At 39.8% G+C, this 17,018-nt stretch overlaps 1 protein-coding gene across 1 annotated transcript in view; it reads right to left on the bottom strand.

Moving 5' to 3' along the window:
* LOC122735647 (probable C-mannosyltransferase DPY19L1) overlaps positions 1-17,018 on the bottom strand; it is a 123,946-nt gene that overhangs the window by 29,804 nt on the left and 77,124 nt on the right. Inside the window, exons 8-13 of the mRNA XM_043977361.1 lie at positions 15,832-15,923; positions 11,169-11,268; positions 7,234-7,311; positions 6,147-6,233; positions 2,829-2,888; positions 2,176-2,256 (exon numbers count right to left, since the gene is read on the bottom strand). Of these exons, the coding sequence (XP_043833296.1) occupies positions 2,176-2,256; positions 2,829-2,888; positions 6,147-6,233; positions 7,234-7,311; positions 11,169-11,268; positions 15,832-15,923 (498 nt within the window). The remainder of the gene's footprint in view (positions 1-2,175; positions 2,257-2,828; positions 2,889-6,146; positions 6,234-7,233; positions 7,312-11,168; positions 11,269-15,831; positions 15,924-17,018) is intronic.

The following is a 17,018-nucleotide window of genomic DNA, read 5'->3' as shown; positions in this document are numbered from 1 at the left end:
TAAGACCTACTATGTTCAAGGCACTGTGCTAAAGCTAAGGAAAAAAGTTAAGGTTCATATTTTCAAGTGGCTTCTAAGTAAGTTCAGTTTAACAAACATTTTTTAAAGAATCTATTCTGTGCACAGGTACTGTGGGAGATAGGAAGTTCATTAAAGACAAGGTTCCAGGGGCAGCTAGATGGCATAGTGGATAAAGCACTGGCCATGGATTCAGGAGGACCTGAGTTCAAATCCGGCGTAAGACACTTGACGCTAGCTGTGTGATCTTGGGCAAGTCACTTAACCCTCATTGCCCCCCCCCAAAAAAAAAGACAAAGTTGCATACTCTGTTTGTCTTTCCCTATAGAAAAATTAACTGCCTTTAACAATTCAATTCCATAATGCATTGAACAGCAGCTGAGTGTAAGGCACTGTACTCAGCCCTGAGCTTACAAAGATGAAAATAAAAGAGTCCTAAACTTGAAGAGTTTCTATTGTGTTGCTGTGTCTGCCAGCAAACCCATTCCTACATTCTAATTGCTAAGCATTTACTACTTTAAGGGGTACTGTCTATTCATACTGAAATACTGAGAATTATTCAACTATTTAAGTGAATGTTCTACTAAAACCTATAAGCTAGTAGCAATATTCAAAGATGTCATAAAGGAAATCATTAATTTCACACAAGTGATCCCCAAAGAGTAAATATCACTGAGGCCAAGTGTTAATTCCCAAGTGGAATTACCTCAAGAACACCAGAATGATCAGAGCAATTTAAATTTTATCCACAGAAGGATAAAAGAGAAATCAGGGATACACTCCACTCCCCATTCCCCTGAACAAAGAGGTCTTTATTTCTTGGAAATATATGAGAGGGGGGAAAAGAAATTTTCCAATGAAAGTCTGGAAAGTAATAGAAGTCCTACCGGTCTCATCCCTGCCTCCAGCAAAGTAAAATGCTTAACAATGAAAATCAATAATCAGTGTGGTGGCATTCCGGCACAACTAATATTATAACCAAGTTGTTTCTCGTCAGAATGCTTTCTAGGACACTTGGAACATTGTGGTGTTGTGTTGGAAAATTCTAGATGGACCCCATACACTGGTCATTTTCTTTTAGTTCAATCACTCGGGTTGGTTTTTTGGTTTAAGGATCTGCCCCTCTCTTACACACACACACACACACACACACACACTAGCAGCTTATCATCTCTTGTCATTTACTTTGTGTATGATGAGATGTTAAGAAGCTGTCATGTAGTCATGTGTACAAAAATCACTCTTTTGGTTCTGGTAAAATAATGTTGCCTCTCCCATTCCAAATCAATTTCAAGTATTGTTAGTTATTTTATATTTTATTTTTAATTTCTGAAAGCCCCTTGATTTGATGTCTCCAAGATATAAAAAGGAGGAAAACAGTTCTATAGGATTCCTAAAAGCCTTCATTTCCTCCTATTTAATTTACTTCTAATTAGAGAAATACGCCTTCTGCAAAAGCTGATTTGGATCAAGCAGTTCGGATTATCTTGAAATTTCCATAAACTCAAAACATACCAATAACAACACAAGCCCATTGTCCAGAGCAATAAAAGGAAAACAAGTCACTGACTAAGCACTTTGATGCTGCCCCCAAGGTGTCCCCGAGTCTTTGAAGACTCTTCTTATCCTGTCATAAGACAGGACAAACAGGAGCCAAGAAAAAATGTAGCAAAGTATGGGGCAAGAAGCCTCAATTTATAGTCACGAGGGTGTGGATTCCACTACAGGCTGTCATGGCATTTAATCTGAGCCTCAGTTTCCTTATCTGTAAAATGTGAACAGACTAAAGCCCCTTTTAGCTCTAAGTTCTATGATATGATGAAAATGGATAAATGGCCTCCAAACTATATTCTTTGGGGCTTCCTGAAGACATATATCCATATGTATAAAGTTTCAACACACTTAATGATATGGAAGACTAACTAAAATATGATAATTAATCAAAGAAAATTGTTTTAGCAAATTTCTGGAGACATAGATAAATATATACATGCATGCTTAGTTTATAAACATCTTTACTTAGCTAAATCGACAAACAGATCCAGTTTATTAAGTGACGATTGTTTAAAATCTCAATGTGATGGTTTCAAATTGAGAATGATTCAATGAAATAATTATTCATTAAGTTTTCTCATGTATAAGCCAAAACATACTTACATCATCAGCAATGCCTAAGACTTTAGAGGTCAAGTACTTCAATAAGACTGTTCCAAACAACCAAGTACACCCCTGAATAACCTAAAAAATAAATATAAAAAATTATATTTCTTAAAATGGCACAAAATTACTATGCAAGCTTTAAATGACAAAATGCATAGTATAATTACTTCCAGGATGGATATTAGCTATATTTAAGAACACAGTAAATGTATCTTAATGAATAAAGGAGTGCAATGCAAAAATTAATATGTAAGAGTTAAAATATTGCTAGTGACAATTAGTGTTTCAAACTAGTGTATTTTATGGAAGGCATATATAGCAATTACAATTGAAAACTATTATTTAATTATCAAACTTTTGCCCACCTGGTCTTGTCCTAAGGGATACAAGAGTAAAATAAACAAAATCAACATTTTTTCCTAGTCAAACTAAAATAATGGTCCAAGTTTGCTTCATGCACATGAGGAGCAATAGCATTACAGATTAAGAGTTACATAAAAGATGTTGCTGTGTCTCTGCATTGAATTATAAGCACTAGGTTATATTCCTGAAGTTTACTTGGAAGGGGGAAAAAGGGTACTGTGGGTGATGTAAACAATAAGAATAACAAAACAGAGCAAAAGCCCTCATTAGACCGTATGGCTGCTTACCCATGAGCTGAGTTCAGACACATTCGTTTTCAGGAAATGTGATCTCATTGCCAGAATGCCCTACCAAATGCAGAGAAAACACACAAGAAACAGCTGAGGAATGAGTTAGAAATGGTAAGTGTTTGAACATTAAAAAAATATGGATAGCTCAGGGCCCTTCAGCGTGTAAAAGTTACTCAAGTGTCAAACATCCCAGGAGTAATGAGTCCCCTTGCTTCTTGGCCCGCACAGAAGGGTGAGAAAAGGTGTTCATTTCTCCATACTTGAAGGAGGGAATAACCAATAACCAATAAGCAATAAGTAGGGAATAACCAATTCAAGCATTTTTAGCTCTAAAAAATAGGATCAGCACATCCTATAAAGTAACAAATTCCTATTCACAAAAGGATTTCATCACAAGTGTCTAGAAGTAAAAGTTACCACACCGAGTCCAGGACCCAAAATAAATTTCACATTCATCATCTAATATTAAATGAATAAAAATAATCCAAAGCTTAACTCTGACTATGCTAGATTTTTCTTTAAAACACCGAGCATACGCTTACTCTGAAAAGATTTTAAAGTCTTAATATTCCACATTACAGCTAATGTCTCAATCTCAAACTAAAGTTAGAATGAGGGAAGAATTATCTCAAAGTACTGACTTTTGTAGTATCAATTAGCAAATGCTAAGTACTGATTTCCACATATTTTACTTTTAAAAAATCAACATTATTAAATGCCTACTATGTGCCGGGCATTGTGCTAAGAGCTGGAGATCAAAAAAAAAAAAAAAAAAAAGAGGCAAAATATAGTTCCTGATCGCAAGGACCTTACAATCAAATGGGGAAGTTGCCACGCAAGCAAATCTAAACCCCAAACCAAGCTATATGCAAGACAAAAACAGTCATGAAGTACCATTCAATATTTTCAGAATTGGGGCAGTTGCGATCAAGGTACAGGATTTAAATAAGCAAGTATTTTGTGTTCAAGAAAAAAACAACTACAAGTGAGACCTAAATGGGCTTGCTCAAGGTTTTAGATCCTTTAAGCATGTCACCACACTACCCATTCCAATTTACTTCAAACTTTGAAAACTATTATGAGAGATCAAATACCAAAAATCTGACACCCAAATGAAAACTTTGTATGAGAACCCTCTATTTCAGTAACATTCTGGTTTTCAACACTGAGCACCACATAAATATAAATCCATGTGTTTATAGATAAACATATGTAAACAACAACATGCTATATTCTGAAGCTGCTAGTGTATTAATATTTGCATATAACACATACAAATGTGTAAAATAGACATAAAAATGTGCAGACACACTCTCACTCATAAGCTGCTTGGAGCCAATCTGGTTCATGTGAACTTGCCCACATGGACAGCAGGAGTGCTGCCCCCTCCCAGAGGGTTTGCCCCCTACATTCTCATTCCTTGCATCCTGAAACAGAAGGGTGGCCCAGAACAGGACGGGCAGAGATGGTGATATAGTCAAGATGCAAAAATTCAACCACCTGAAGATAAGTGACTTTTACCCCTAAGGCAAGTACACTCAGGTGAGAAGAAAGAATTCCATGGTTATGCTGGGCATTCAATCAATCCTTCATACATAAAGATAACTAGCTAGCACAAGCAGGCAAGAACACTGTTCACTCTTTACATATTACAATCAATAAATTTTTAAATTAAAAATGTAGGGGGGCAGCTAGGTGGCACAGTAGACAGATCACCAGCCCTGGATTCAGGAGGTCCTGAGTTCAAATCTGGCCTCAGTCACCTGACAACTAGCTGTGTGACCCTAGGCAAGTCACTTAACCCCAATTGCCTCACCAAAAAAAAAAAAAAAAATGTAATAATAGGACTTGTCTTTGGGAGGCCAATTTATACAAAAACACAAGGAATTTAGACACCTGGTGGAAAGTCTTTAGAGTGAGATTTGTTAAACAGTATAATGGGGTAGCCCAATCAAGAAAAATATAGGGTCATCTTATTAGACTGTCTTAAGACTAAGATGAAGATGGGATACTTTGACATCTATTTTAGTTGTTTGGTTTTTATCTCTGGAGGAAAAATTTGAGGATTCAATATGTTCTTTTAGAAAACTCGGGTGGCTCAAGTCCTACATCTGACACACATCCACTATGTGACCATGGAAAAGTTACCTCTCAGGGTCTCAAGCATTTCTTTAAGACTATACATTATACTGACACAACCATTCTGTAAAGGAATTTGGAAGTAGGCTGAAAGGACTATAAAACTGCATACCCTGTGATTCAGCAATACCACTACTAGGTTTGTATCCTCAAAAGATCAAAAATAAAAGCAGAAATGACCTATTTCTACAAAATAGATTTATAGCAGCTCTTTCTGTAGTGGTTAAGAATTGGAAATTGAGGGGACACTCATCAATTGGGGAACAGCTGAAAAAGTTGTGGTATATGATTGTAATGGGATACTATTGTGCTACAAGAAATGACAAGCTGGATTATTTCAGAAAAACCTGGAAAGAGTTACATGAACTGATAGAAAGTGAAGTAAGCAGAACCAGGAAAATGGTGTACACAGGAATAGCAACACTGTTCGGTGAAAAACTGTGGATGTCTTATTTATTCTTAGCAACACAATGCTTCAAGACAATTCCAAAGGATAAAAAAATGCTATTTGCCTTCAGAGAAAGAACTGATGTTGGCTGAAAACTATGACTTTTCTCTTCCTTCCTTCCTTTCTCTTTTTATTTGAATTTTCTTGTACAAAATGACAAACATGGAAATGTTTTACATGATTGCATATATATAACCTATATCAGATTACTTATCATCTCAGGGAGTGGGGAGGAAAAGGAGGGAAGGGGAAAGAATTTGAAACTCAAAACTTTAAAAAAGGGGCAGCTAGGTGGTGCAATGGATGAAGCACTGGCCCTGGATTCAGGAGAACCTGAGTTCAAATATGGCCTCAGACACTTGATACTTACTAGATGTGTGACCCTGAGCAAGTCATTTAACTCTTATTGCCCCGTGCAAAAGAATGTTAAAAATTATTTTTACATGTAATTGGGGAAAAAATAAAGTATTATTCAACACTTAAAAAAGACAATAAGCTACAGTCATCAGGTTGGCTTATCTGAATCTGTGGGGAGGAATTTCAAACACTGATGAAGTGACAAGTCTGGGCAAAATAATAACAATGATGCTAGGTAAATTCTTGACCAAGGAATTCCTTGACTTGTTAGTAAGGATCAAAGGATCAAATATGACCTTAAGTTATTGATAATCTCAATGAATGTACTGTTAGGTGAGACAAAAACCAGCATGTGCATAAGAAATACTTACCCAGATAATAACCAAAGAAGAGGCATAGTAGGAAGTTAGTAACATTGAATTTCCAAACATCAAAATAAAACACAGTGCAAGAGAGATCTGGAAAAATGGAAGAAAACAGAATTAATAGACATAAGCCAGAAGTAATAAACTCAAAATAATTCTTCATTAAATAAATTTAGGATAAATTTACATGGGATCGCAACACATTTAAAATCTCAGATCAAATGCAATATGTGGGTACCTATACATTGATATATAAGCCCTATTTAATAATTCAACTTTATGCTCATTCTAAATTATATGACAGTTGAGCTTAATGAATTTCAACAATAACCAAAACACCCGATGCATATAAAGGAAAACAGATGAAGGATTAGCACTTTCCAGGTGACTCCATGAAATAAGTATAGAAGATAGGGGAAGGAAAAAAAAGAGAGAACTAATGGATTCAGTTACAGATGCTCATTCTCTTTTTACCTGTGTTTGAGAATCTATTCCATTCAAGGAATATCAATTCAGCATCTAGCCTCATTTATTACTTTAGCTTATACGTGGTATGAGTTTAACACTGGATGAGATTCCATGGGGAGAGCAGCAGCTCAAGGGAGAGCTGGCCAAGAGAATAGCAACATATTTAACAGAGCCCTGAGATCTTACAGAAAAAGTATTCCAGGAATGTGGGAAATTAGCAAGATCAAAATTGTGAGGACAAAAAAAAAGGAGAGCAGAGATACATGTTGGAGAGATAATACTCAACTGTGTTTGACTTTATATTTTCCAAAATTTATAGGCATTAGTTTACCATTTCTCTCCTCTCATTAATTACTACTGCATCTACTGAGAATGTAAAAAGTAATGAATAAATGAGTTATATCATGTACCCAATGTAGTAAATTCCTTTGGTTGGGCTATTTAAAAGAGCAGTCACTTAATACAACACTGTTTTGAAATAAAAATTGTCCATGTTACACCAAAATGCTACAAACAATTATTTATCCATGGCTTGCTAAAATATGTAAAAACAAACAAGCCTGAATCTTAAGAGTTTGCTTTAACACTATGATAATTTTGTTTTTAAAAAGAAAGTTAACATTACCATATGGATGTAAATGATCTTCTTTAATTTACATAAATCAATGTAACCCACAACATATACAGCAAATAATGATGCTATCTGAAATTAAAAAGAAATATATTTAAATGGTTAAAAGCAAAATAGTGTACGTAATTTTTAAAGTCTATTTCCTCCACAAAGGACGTTACCACTGATAAAAAATTTAAAATGTAATATGCTGAAATATTTCTAAGCATGTAGGCATTTATAAAACTTTTTTTGTATTTAGAGGTTTAAAATTTTTGAAAAAAGGAAAGGGAAATGAAAATTGGCATGTTTAATAACGCCACCTCATGTAGTGATTATTAAATGTTTCAAAAGCAAAGTAAGACGAAGGAATGCTCAGCTTTACATTATTGGAGCATACTTATATTCAACACAAATATCAAGCTTTGTAGCACAACCATGTTAAATACATTACCTCCTCTCACCCTCACAATGACCTAGCAAGACTCTGACAGGCAGGGAGGAGGAGGAAGGAGCCTATGGCCTATTAAAGTCCTTCTCCTTCAAGGCCCAATTGTGAGGTGCCACCTGCTCCCTGATGGCTTCCCTGATCTCTAGAGTTGAAAGTGCTCTCTCAGATCTCCACAGAAGATCTTTTACAGCTCTGTCCTTTCCTTTCATCAGACTCTGTCTTGTGGATCTTCTTGTGTATATGCTGCACCCCACTTAGTAAACAGTAAACTCCTCTAGGGCAATGACTATACGTCATTTTTCATCTTTGTAATCCTAGTAGCTAGCCCATAAGACTATCAATAATTCAATCAACAAAAAGCTATTAAGTCTATGTGCCAAGCACCATGCTAAGTGCAGGAGATACAAAGAAAAGAAAACAAAAGAAAACAAAAACCCCACCCCCCCCCACCAAATGCATTGCATCCCTCGCATCTATCCATCTATATGTTAGTGTGTGTGTGTACATATATATGTATGTGTGTGTGTGCACGTGTATACACATATATGTATGTATGTATGTGTGTGTGTGTGTATAAAATCTCCCCACCCTGAAGGAGATCACATTCCATAAATATCAAACAAATAAGGTATATACAGAATAGGTAGTAGTTTTTCTATCAGCAGGAAGACACCAGCAGCGAGAAGGCCTGGGAAAGTCCTCCTGCACAGGCAAGAATTAAGGGTGGCCTTGAAGGCAGCCAGGGAAACAGTGAGGGGGAGGGGAGGAGGGAGAGTGTTCCCGAAATGGGCCAAGGCCAGGGCAAGGACAGAGCTGGGAGTGGGAGGGACAGCAGGCTGGCCCAAGCCGCTAGAAAAAGCAGAATGAGAAGGCGGGAAGGGGCAGGGTCCCTTTAAAGGGCTCTGTTGGTGTTTCTTGTCCTTCACCTTTGAGTTGGACTGGAGTGAGGAGAGGTCTACAAGGTCTCCCAGTCACTGAGGTCTGGTGGCAGGGCAAAAGCGAGCCCCAAATACAGGATCCTTTCTGTTTCATCGGGGGGGGGGGGATTGTGTCCAGGCTTTAGGAAACCCCTTTGCCAGAGAGCTGAGCAGAAGTCAGAGGAGAGAGGGGAGAGACACAGTGGGAAGACGTTCTCCTCTCCCAAGGGCTGCCCTCACTGGGGCTTGTGGAATTCTCTACCGTGCGGGATCCCTTTTCCAGTTTGCTTCTGTGTGTTGTCTTCCCCCATGAGATTGTTAGCTCCCTGAAGGGAGAAAGGACTTTCTGCCTTTATTGTATTTGTATTCCCAGTGCTTAGCACAGCAGGCACACAGTAGGCCCTTAATCAATATTGATCAACAATGGATGGCTGAAAAGTCCATCACAACAGGCCAGGAGGGTGGGGGCTGTGAGTGGAGAGAAGGGGGCATATAAAGAGAGAAATCACAGGATTCGGCAGCTGAGTGGCCATGCGGGGATGAGTCAGAATGGATGCTCAAGAATGGAGTGAGGCTGTGAGTCTTGGGGACTGTAAGAATGCTGGGGACCCCAATAGCAATAAGAATGTTGAGAAGAGGGGAGAATCTGAGGGGAAAATAATGAGTTTGGTTTGGGATATGCTGAATTTGAGATGCCTATGAGACATCTAGTTCAAGATTCCAAAAAGATCTGCAACTGGAGCTCAGGAGAGAGAAGAGTAGATCAAAAGGTCTGGCAATCATCTGCATCAAGATCATTAAACCCAAGGAGGTGGATGACATCTGTAAGTGAGACAGAGCAGGAGTTCTTAACCTGGAGTCCACAGACCCCAGTGAGTTTAGGAATCTGAGGAGGGGAAAAAATTCATCTTTTTTCACTCTGTAATCCTACGTATGTTGTACATTTAACAGCCTTATTCTGAGAAATGGTCCACGGCCCCCATAAGATTGTTAGAGGAGGCCATTAGACAAAAAAGGTGGTTGTTGTCACTGTTTGTTATTCATTCTCGAAGAGGACCGTGACATCGAGAGGTGATGTCACCACTTGCACTGAATTGGACAAAAGTGAGAGGGCTGTGCAAGGTCACCAACCTCACTCTCCTCCAGAGCCATCTGGTCCAGGGGCAAGATATACATCAGGACGACTGGAGTTGGCCCTGGATGTTTAAGAAAATTGGGGTTAAGTGACTTGCTCAGGGTCACACAGCTAGTAGGTGTCTGAGATGACATATGAATGCAGGTCCTCCTGACTCCTGAGCCAGTGCTTTATCCACTGTGCCACCTCGCTGCCCCTCTCTAAAGAAGCAAAAGAGAAGAGGACCCAGGACAGTGTCTGGGGGGAAGCACCATTGGGTTGGACATGAAGAAGCAGCAAAGACAGGTAGAAGAACTAGGAGAGAGCAAAGTCACAAAAGCCTCTAGGAGGAAGAGATCAACAGTGTGGAAGGCTGCAGAAAGGTCAAGAAGGATGAGGGTTGAGAAATGGCAATAAAATGTAGCAACTAAGATATCACTGGAGTGGGGAATTTCAGCTGAGTAATGAGATTTGAGGCCATAATACAGAGAGTTCAGAACTAAATGAAAGGAAAGAAGTAGAGGCACTGCGTAGGGGCAAATTCTCAAGGAATTTAGTGAAGAAGGGAAGGAGAGATATAAAATGGAAGCCAGCAGAGGTGATAAGATCAAATGAAGATGTTTTTAGAGGAGGAAGGAGACATGGGCATGTGTGTAGGCAGCACAAAAGGAGCCAGTGAAGAGGGAGAGATTGAAGATAAGAGAAAAGGATGACAATGAAGATAATCTGCTAGAAAAGACAAGATGGGATAAAAAAAAGCTCATGGATTTAAAAAAAAAAAAAAAGATTTGACCAGACGTTGACATGTAGTGAATACTGGATCTGGACCCAATGAGGTGAACCCCAAACTCAACAGACTATGTGGATGGCTGTATGACCACTGGGGAAACTATGCAATGCTTTCAACAATTCCAGGCTGTTTTCTCTTGTAAAATCCATGTGATGAAGGCTACTCTCATGGGCTACGGCTACAATCATGCAACACTGTGATCTCAGAGGAGCCAAAAGTAAAAGTGAATCTAAGGACAACAAGAAGACACATGGCAGATCTATGATGACGATCTGCCAGGGTGTGTGTGACCAGAAAAAGTAAACCAAGCATGTGGTAAGAATGAGAAACTACACTGCCAGTCTCAAAACCTTAAAAGGGACCTACTTATTAGGTATGGTCTCCAAGGAAGACCAAGTGAAAGGCAGGGCTCGGAAGAGCTCCAGGGGAGGAGCTAGGGAGGGGCTGTGAATTGCCCTGCTGGAAGATGACCCCACCAGCTCAGACTCAGAACAGGCAGGAACCTTAGAAACTATCTTGTCCAGTGAAATTAGGATTATTAGCCATCAGTCTCAAAGTATTAGCCGAAATCTTTAGCATCTAGAGTCGTAAAAATTAAACTATAATCTATGATAGCTAAGATGACAAAACCAAAGAAATGTAAACAATTCATGATATTTTTTTTAAAAATCAGCATACCTGAGTAAGAAGGACAAACTGAGCAAACTGCCAAGGAAGCATGAAAAAGATATTTGAAATGCAGAGCGCGACCAAGCTTCCTCTATAAACATTTGTAGCCCTAGAAGAGATAAAATGAGTACAAGTAAGATTAATTACAAAATTACAAAACATATTGATCCAGACTATTGCAAAAGCAGAGTCAAATCCCCCACACTTTGCCAAAAACAAATACAAAAAAAAAAAAAACCAACACCTTTATCTGGCCACATTTTAAATGGGATGCATAATGAGTTATTTCAGTTCTGTCTAACTCTCCATGACCCCATTTAGGGTTTTCTTGGCTGAGATACTGGAGTCGCTTGCCATTTTCTTCTCTGGATCATTTTACAGATGAGAAAACTGTGGCAAACAGGATTAAGTGACCTTCTCAGGGTCACACAGCTAGAAAGTATGTGAGGCCATAACTGAACTCAGGAATATGAGTCTTTCTGATGGGGTCAAGTGTTCTACCCGCGGCACCACCAAGCTGCCCATGATTATGTACTATGCAATTATAATCCCCGCTTACATAATAAAAGAACTTGGAGTACAAATATAATGAAATATAAATGATTTAAAATGTTTACTGGATTTTAGTGGATTTATCCTCTCAAATATTTAAATGATCCTATGGTCTTATCGATTTGGATACTTTCTCCAATGTTACAACTTCTCCATGGCTGCCCATGGTATGGACACCTGTGTTCTGATAAGTTCCCCAAAAGAGAGCTGCCCAACATGCTGGAGACCTTCCTTCCTTTCCCCTGACGTTGAGAAGATGCTAGTGGAACACTCAAGCAGTTCACCTCTTATTCCTAATCCATACAACATGACCAGCCCACCTTCTTACTCGATTATACATTTTCCTGATTAAATTCCTTTACTCCTAACTCTCTGATATTCCTCATTAACCATATGTTGCAACTTGCACACACTTTATCACACACCTTTCTATTGCCCCTTTTTAGATATTAATTTTCAGTTCTCTAGAGACTGTGTCATTCCATGTCTCCCACCCATATAAAAACATGAGTAGAATAATAGTATTAAAAAGATGGTTCTGTACTTCTGGGAGAAGTTTGGAGTCATCAAAGGAACTCTGCGGGCTCTTAAAAGCAATCTAGAACTTTTCCCTTCCTACCTAATTGTGGGCTTGACTCATCCATGTGCATCTCTATCTTAGATAAACATACTGATGTACAAACTCAAAAGAGTGTTCGTCTAACTCTGTGTCATAATCTTGGTTAGAAGATGATTTCAGCACATTCTTCGGTGAGTTTTGCTGCTCCAGGCATTTTCCTATGGCGTTATTTGGATGTTTTTTGGAGCGATCATCTCAACTAGCCTAGAGTTCCAGCCTGGTCTGGTTCTTCCTCAAGTCCTCCACCACAAGCCTGCTTCAATCTCAAACTCTCTCTATGTCAGAATCTTGACAATACATTTCTTCGTGTTCTTGGCTTTTCTTGGGTGAGCAGATAGACCCCGCCTTTTTGAGCAGTTAGGGATCTCTTCCAGCTGGATGTTCTAGGTCTTGTGTAATGTGTAAAATGTCATCCACCCATAGCCTTCAAGTGAGATTGTATATTGGGCCTCCTCCAGGCCAATAGAGACTATGGGTCTCACTTGTTCTATAAATCGAGTGATGTGGGTAGTCACTGTACAGCCACATGACAGCTCACCCCTCTGGGAAGAACCAGGAGTCACTGACTTGAATCCATTTGGCAAGATGTCAGACCAGCAGGCCTTCCCATATGCCCTTCCATATGCACACCAGAGCTGTGGATGCCATCGACCTGAAGATGGATTTTCATATAGGTGTTGTTCTCACCTAAGTAAAGTGTGTGCTTCCTGAGAGCAGGGACTTTTTCCTATTTGTATCTCCTGTGCTTTAGATCATATCTCATGTGTATCAAGCATTTTACAAATGATTTTAATTCATTCATTCTTTATCCTTTAAGAAATCTTGAGTGATTTTGATACACAAACGTCTATCAGTCAATAAACATTTACTAAGCCCTTACTATGTGGCAGGTATTATGTGAAGTGCTGAGAATACAAAGAAAGGCAAAAGATAGTCTCTGCCCTCAAGGAAATCAATAATCTAATGGGGGAGACAACTATGTACAGGATAAATTAGAAATAATCAATAGAACAATGGCCCTAGAATTAAGAGGGATTGGGAAAATCTTCTTGTAGAAAGTGGGATTTTAGGGGGCAAATATCTTGTTGGAAGAGAGCCCTCGAGGCAACATTTTGTTGTAAATTATCCAAAAAAAAAAGTTATCACCCAGGGGGCAGGTAGGTAGTGCAGTGGATAAAGCACCAGTCCTGGATTCAGGAGGACCTGAGTTCAAATGCGGCCTCAGACACTTGACACTTACTAGCTGTGTGACCTTGGGCAAGTCACTTAACTCTCATTGACCCGCCTAAAAATAAATGAATGAATGAATGAAAATAAATAAAAATTGTCACCCAACTGCATGTATCAAAAAGAGGCATAAGACCCAGTTTTTGCCCTCAAGTAGTTTACAATTTGGATGAAGAGCCCAGACATGTATATATAAAAACAAAAAATAAACAATGTGAGGAAGTGAATATTTAATGTCAAATGAATGATACAGATCCTAAGCGAGCAGGCAAAGAGGAAGCCCAAGCACAGGAGGAGATGCATGGGACATTCAAGGAGCTGGACTGGCAGAGAGTGCTCCCCAGTGATAGGTTATTTCCACTCCCTCCACCCTCCCCCTCCCTGGGCTGCTGAGGATCAAACTGCAGCTGGCTGTTCCTGACTCCCATCTACCTCCACCCTATCCCATGGCCATCTCACTGCAGATGCACCGGCCCCTGCCACCACACTCTCTGCTACATTTATCCCATAATTAGCAAACTTCCTCATCTTGTGCCACCTCCTCTTTTGCTCTTTCCATTTTCTGGGACTCACGGACATGGGGCTCCTTACTGACAACACTGCATCCCTGACCAGCGTGTCCTGCCCTGGTGCATTTTCTTTCAAACCTCCCAACTCAAGGCCTTGTTCCCCATCACCATGTCCAGACTCTGACAACCGCCATGACTCACCAACCTCCCTTTCCTAGAGATTCATGCCATCCAAATCAATTACTCAATCCAGATCTTGGCAGCCATTATCTAACAACCCCCTGGACAATCTCCCTCTCTTCTTAATAGATCCAGTGCCTGGGTCAGTCATAATCTCCAGCCCAACTCCTAATCCCCTTCTAGAGGACTTTCCTATACATCTCAATTGGCTTGTCATTGCATCAAGGCAACACCTGGCTGATGCAACTAGACATCCCAGGAGGCACTCACCAACAGGATGGGGGTCAGCACTGTGGAGGGATGCTCTGGGATAAGAAGACCACAGGCACTAAAGAAGGGTTCCAGGAGGAAACTACAGTTGAGGCACGGTGGCAAAGTCTGGGAAGTAGGAGGCATAGACTAGAGGGGGATGAAGGTGGGCCAGCTGGGGCCCCTCCCCAAAGTGAAGACCCTGGGAAGAACTCGGTGATAGGATGGAGCTAGCATGGTTTAATTATAATCTACTCACCCAGGCCTCACCTTCCACAGCTCGAGTTCCACATCACCAATTCCCTATTTGACCCACATGACCTAGAGGCATGTCAAACTCAACACAAACAAAATGAAACTCATCTTTCTCACTAAATCCAACCCTCTTTCTAATTCCTCTGTTGAACTCCAGGTCTAGAATAATCCTTCCAATCCCCCAGCAGCCCGCAGACACTCCTCTCTCCTTCATTGCCCACACCCATTCAGGTGCCAAGCCCTGCCAATTCTATATACACGTTTCCATCTACCTCCTTCCCACGGCCAATACCCTACTCTAGGTCATCACTGCCTCCCATCTGAACTATACGGTTTAATGAAAAAAAAAATCAATGGTTTTAAAAACGGGTCTTCTTGTAGCCACGTTTCCCTTTGTGAACACATCCTTCACACACCTGCCAAAGGGACATTCTTCCTACACAAGCCTGCCCATCTTACTCCATACCCTGAGAAGCTTCAGAGGTTGCCTATTGCTTTCAAGATAAAGACACACACTGCTCTGACTTCTGAGGCCCCTCACACATTGGCTCCAGCTCGCCTTTCCAGATTTACTTTATATTGTACCACCTCCATGCTGCACAACGGCCAACCCACGATTCCCTGTATACAAACCCTCTCCTCCCAATTCCAGGCCATGGCATAGGCTGGCACCCTTGCTTATAATGCTTTCCCCTTTTCACCTCCATCTCTTGCAATCTCTAGACTTCCTAAGGCTCCCCTTAAATGCCACCTTCTCCTTAAGGCCTTGCCTGAAATCCACAGTCATGATTCCGTCCCATTCCCCTCTACCACCAAAATTACATTGTGTGTGGTTTATTTGGATTTATCTGAGTGTGTGCTGTAGTAGCACAGTAAAAAGGAAGCTCACTGAGGGCAGACTATTGTGTTTTTTTCTTTTTATGTCTAGGATCTAACAGAGGCCCTAACAGGTATCTAATAACCACTTAATCAATCAATAAATACAAAAAAGATAAAAGAATTTGATTTGTTTCTTACGTATGCTTAATAAATTAAATTTTAAATTATCCAATGCAAATAATCACAGAGAAATCACCATTACCTGAGAATATGAGTCACCAGCAACATTTGAAGTACAAGGAATGGGTATGAGAAACTTTCACGGAGAGGCGGGGTCCACATCACACGTGTACACTGAAAATAAAAATGCATTCAGGACCAAGTATTAAACTTTCTAGGTGGTGACAGGTGCTCAGTGAAAATGGCTAATCATGGATACAAATCGAACAAGAGTGTTACTTATGAATTATTTACATAAGTCACAAAAGGGTTTTTTTTTTATACTTTTTCTCCCAAACAGCATTACTGAAATAATAAATGAAACTGATATACAGCTCTCAGAGCCTTATATGGAATCATGACATTAAGAACAGAAAGTAAGCTTTTAGCATATGTGCTAAAAATAAAGAACAATGTTCCCCTGCTAGGAAAGCTTTATAGTGAAATTGAAAGTCTTCCATAGGAAATCGCCTTTTCAATGAGCTCTTTTGTTACCTCTTCTCTCACTTGAATTTTAAACTCACCTATCAGAAATTATGGTCTGTGGGAGTAGAGGACAGGGACAAAAGAAATCTACAGGTAATTTTTTAGACCTCATTTTAGGCATTAATTTCATCTTTTCTTGCCCATTCAACTTTAAATGACAAGGAAATGGAGTACATCTGTCAGGCTGCTAAGGAAGGAAAGTAAGAATACCTGAGCTGAAAGACATCCCTCCCACACTGTTATAGGTAGCTCGCCATGGCAATTCTAAAGGGGAGTTGGCCCCAAGAGTCACTAGCAGGATAGACAAAAGGATGGAGAATCTCACTTCCAGCACATAAGGAGAGCAGAGAAAAGTTTGTAGTGAGCAGCAAAGAGTCTGAGATTATTGGGCTTTCTACAGCAAAGTAAGTTATCCATGCACAAACTCTAGGCTTTTCTCTCTTCCAGAAGACAGGGTAAAGGGATGGTATTCCATCCTACAGGTTAGCAAGAAAAATGAACCTTTTTATTAAAATCTAGAAATACTTCAGTGTAAAAATAAAGAAGAAATTGTAACTGGAAAGGAAGAAAGGAGTCTGGAGGGTAGAAAAATAAGATCACAGAGAAAAGACAGAAGAATCACAGAAAACCTGGATGTAAGTAACAAGAAGAGAAGATACAGGGACACTCCTGAGGGAAGCGACTGCTTGAACTCCAGGGAATGATGACGTGGAGCCATCTGCATGTGGTGGCAGGTGAGGGTTC

This window comes from Dromiciops gliroides, chromosome 1 (assembly GCF_019393635.1).
Source record: "Dromiciops gliroides isolate mDroGli1 chromosome 1, mDroGli1.pri, whole genome shotgun sequence".
Classification (NCBI taxonomy): domain Eukaryota; kingdom Metazoa; phylum Chordata; class Mammalia; order Microbiotheria; family Microbiotheriidae; genus Dromiciops; species Dromiciops gliroides.
This window is presented reverse-complemented; position numbering and strand designations above follow the sequence as displayed.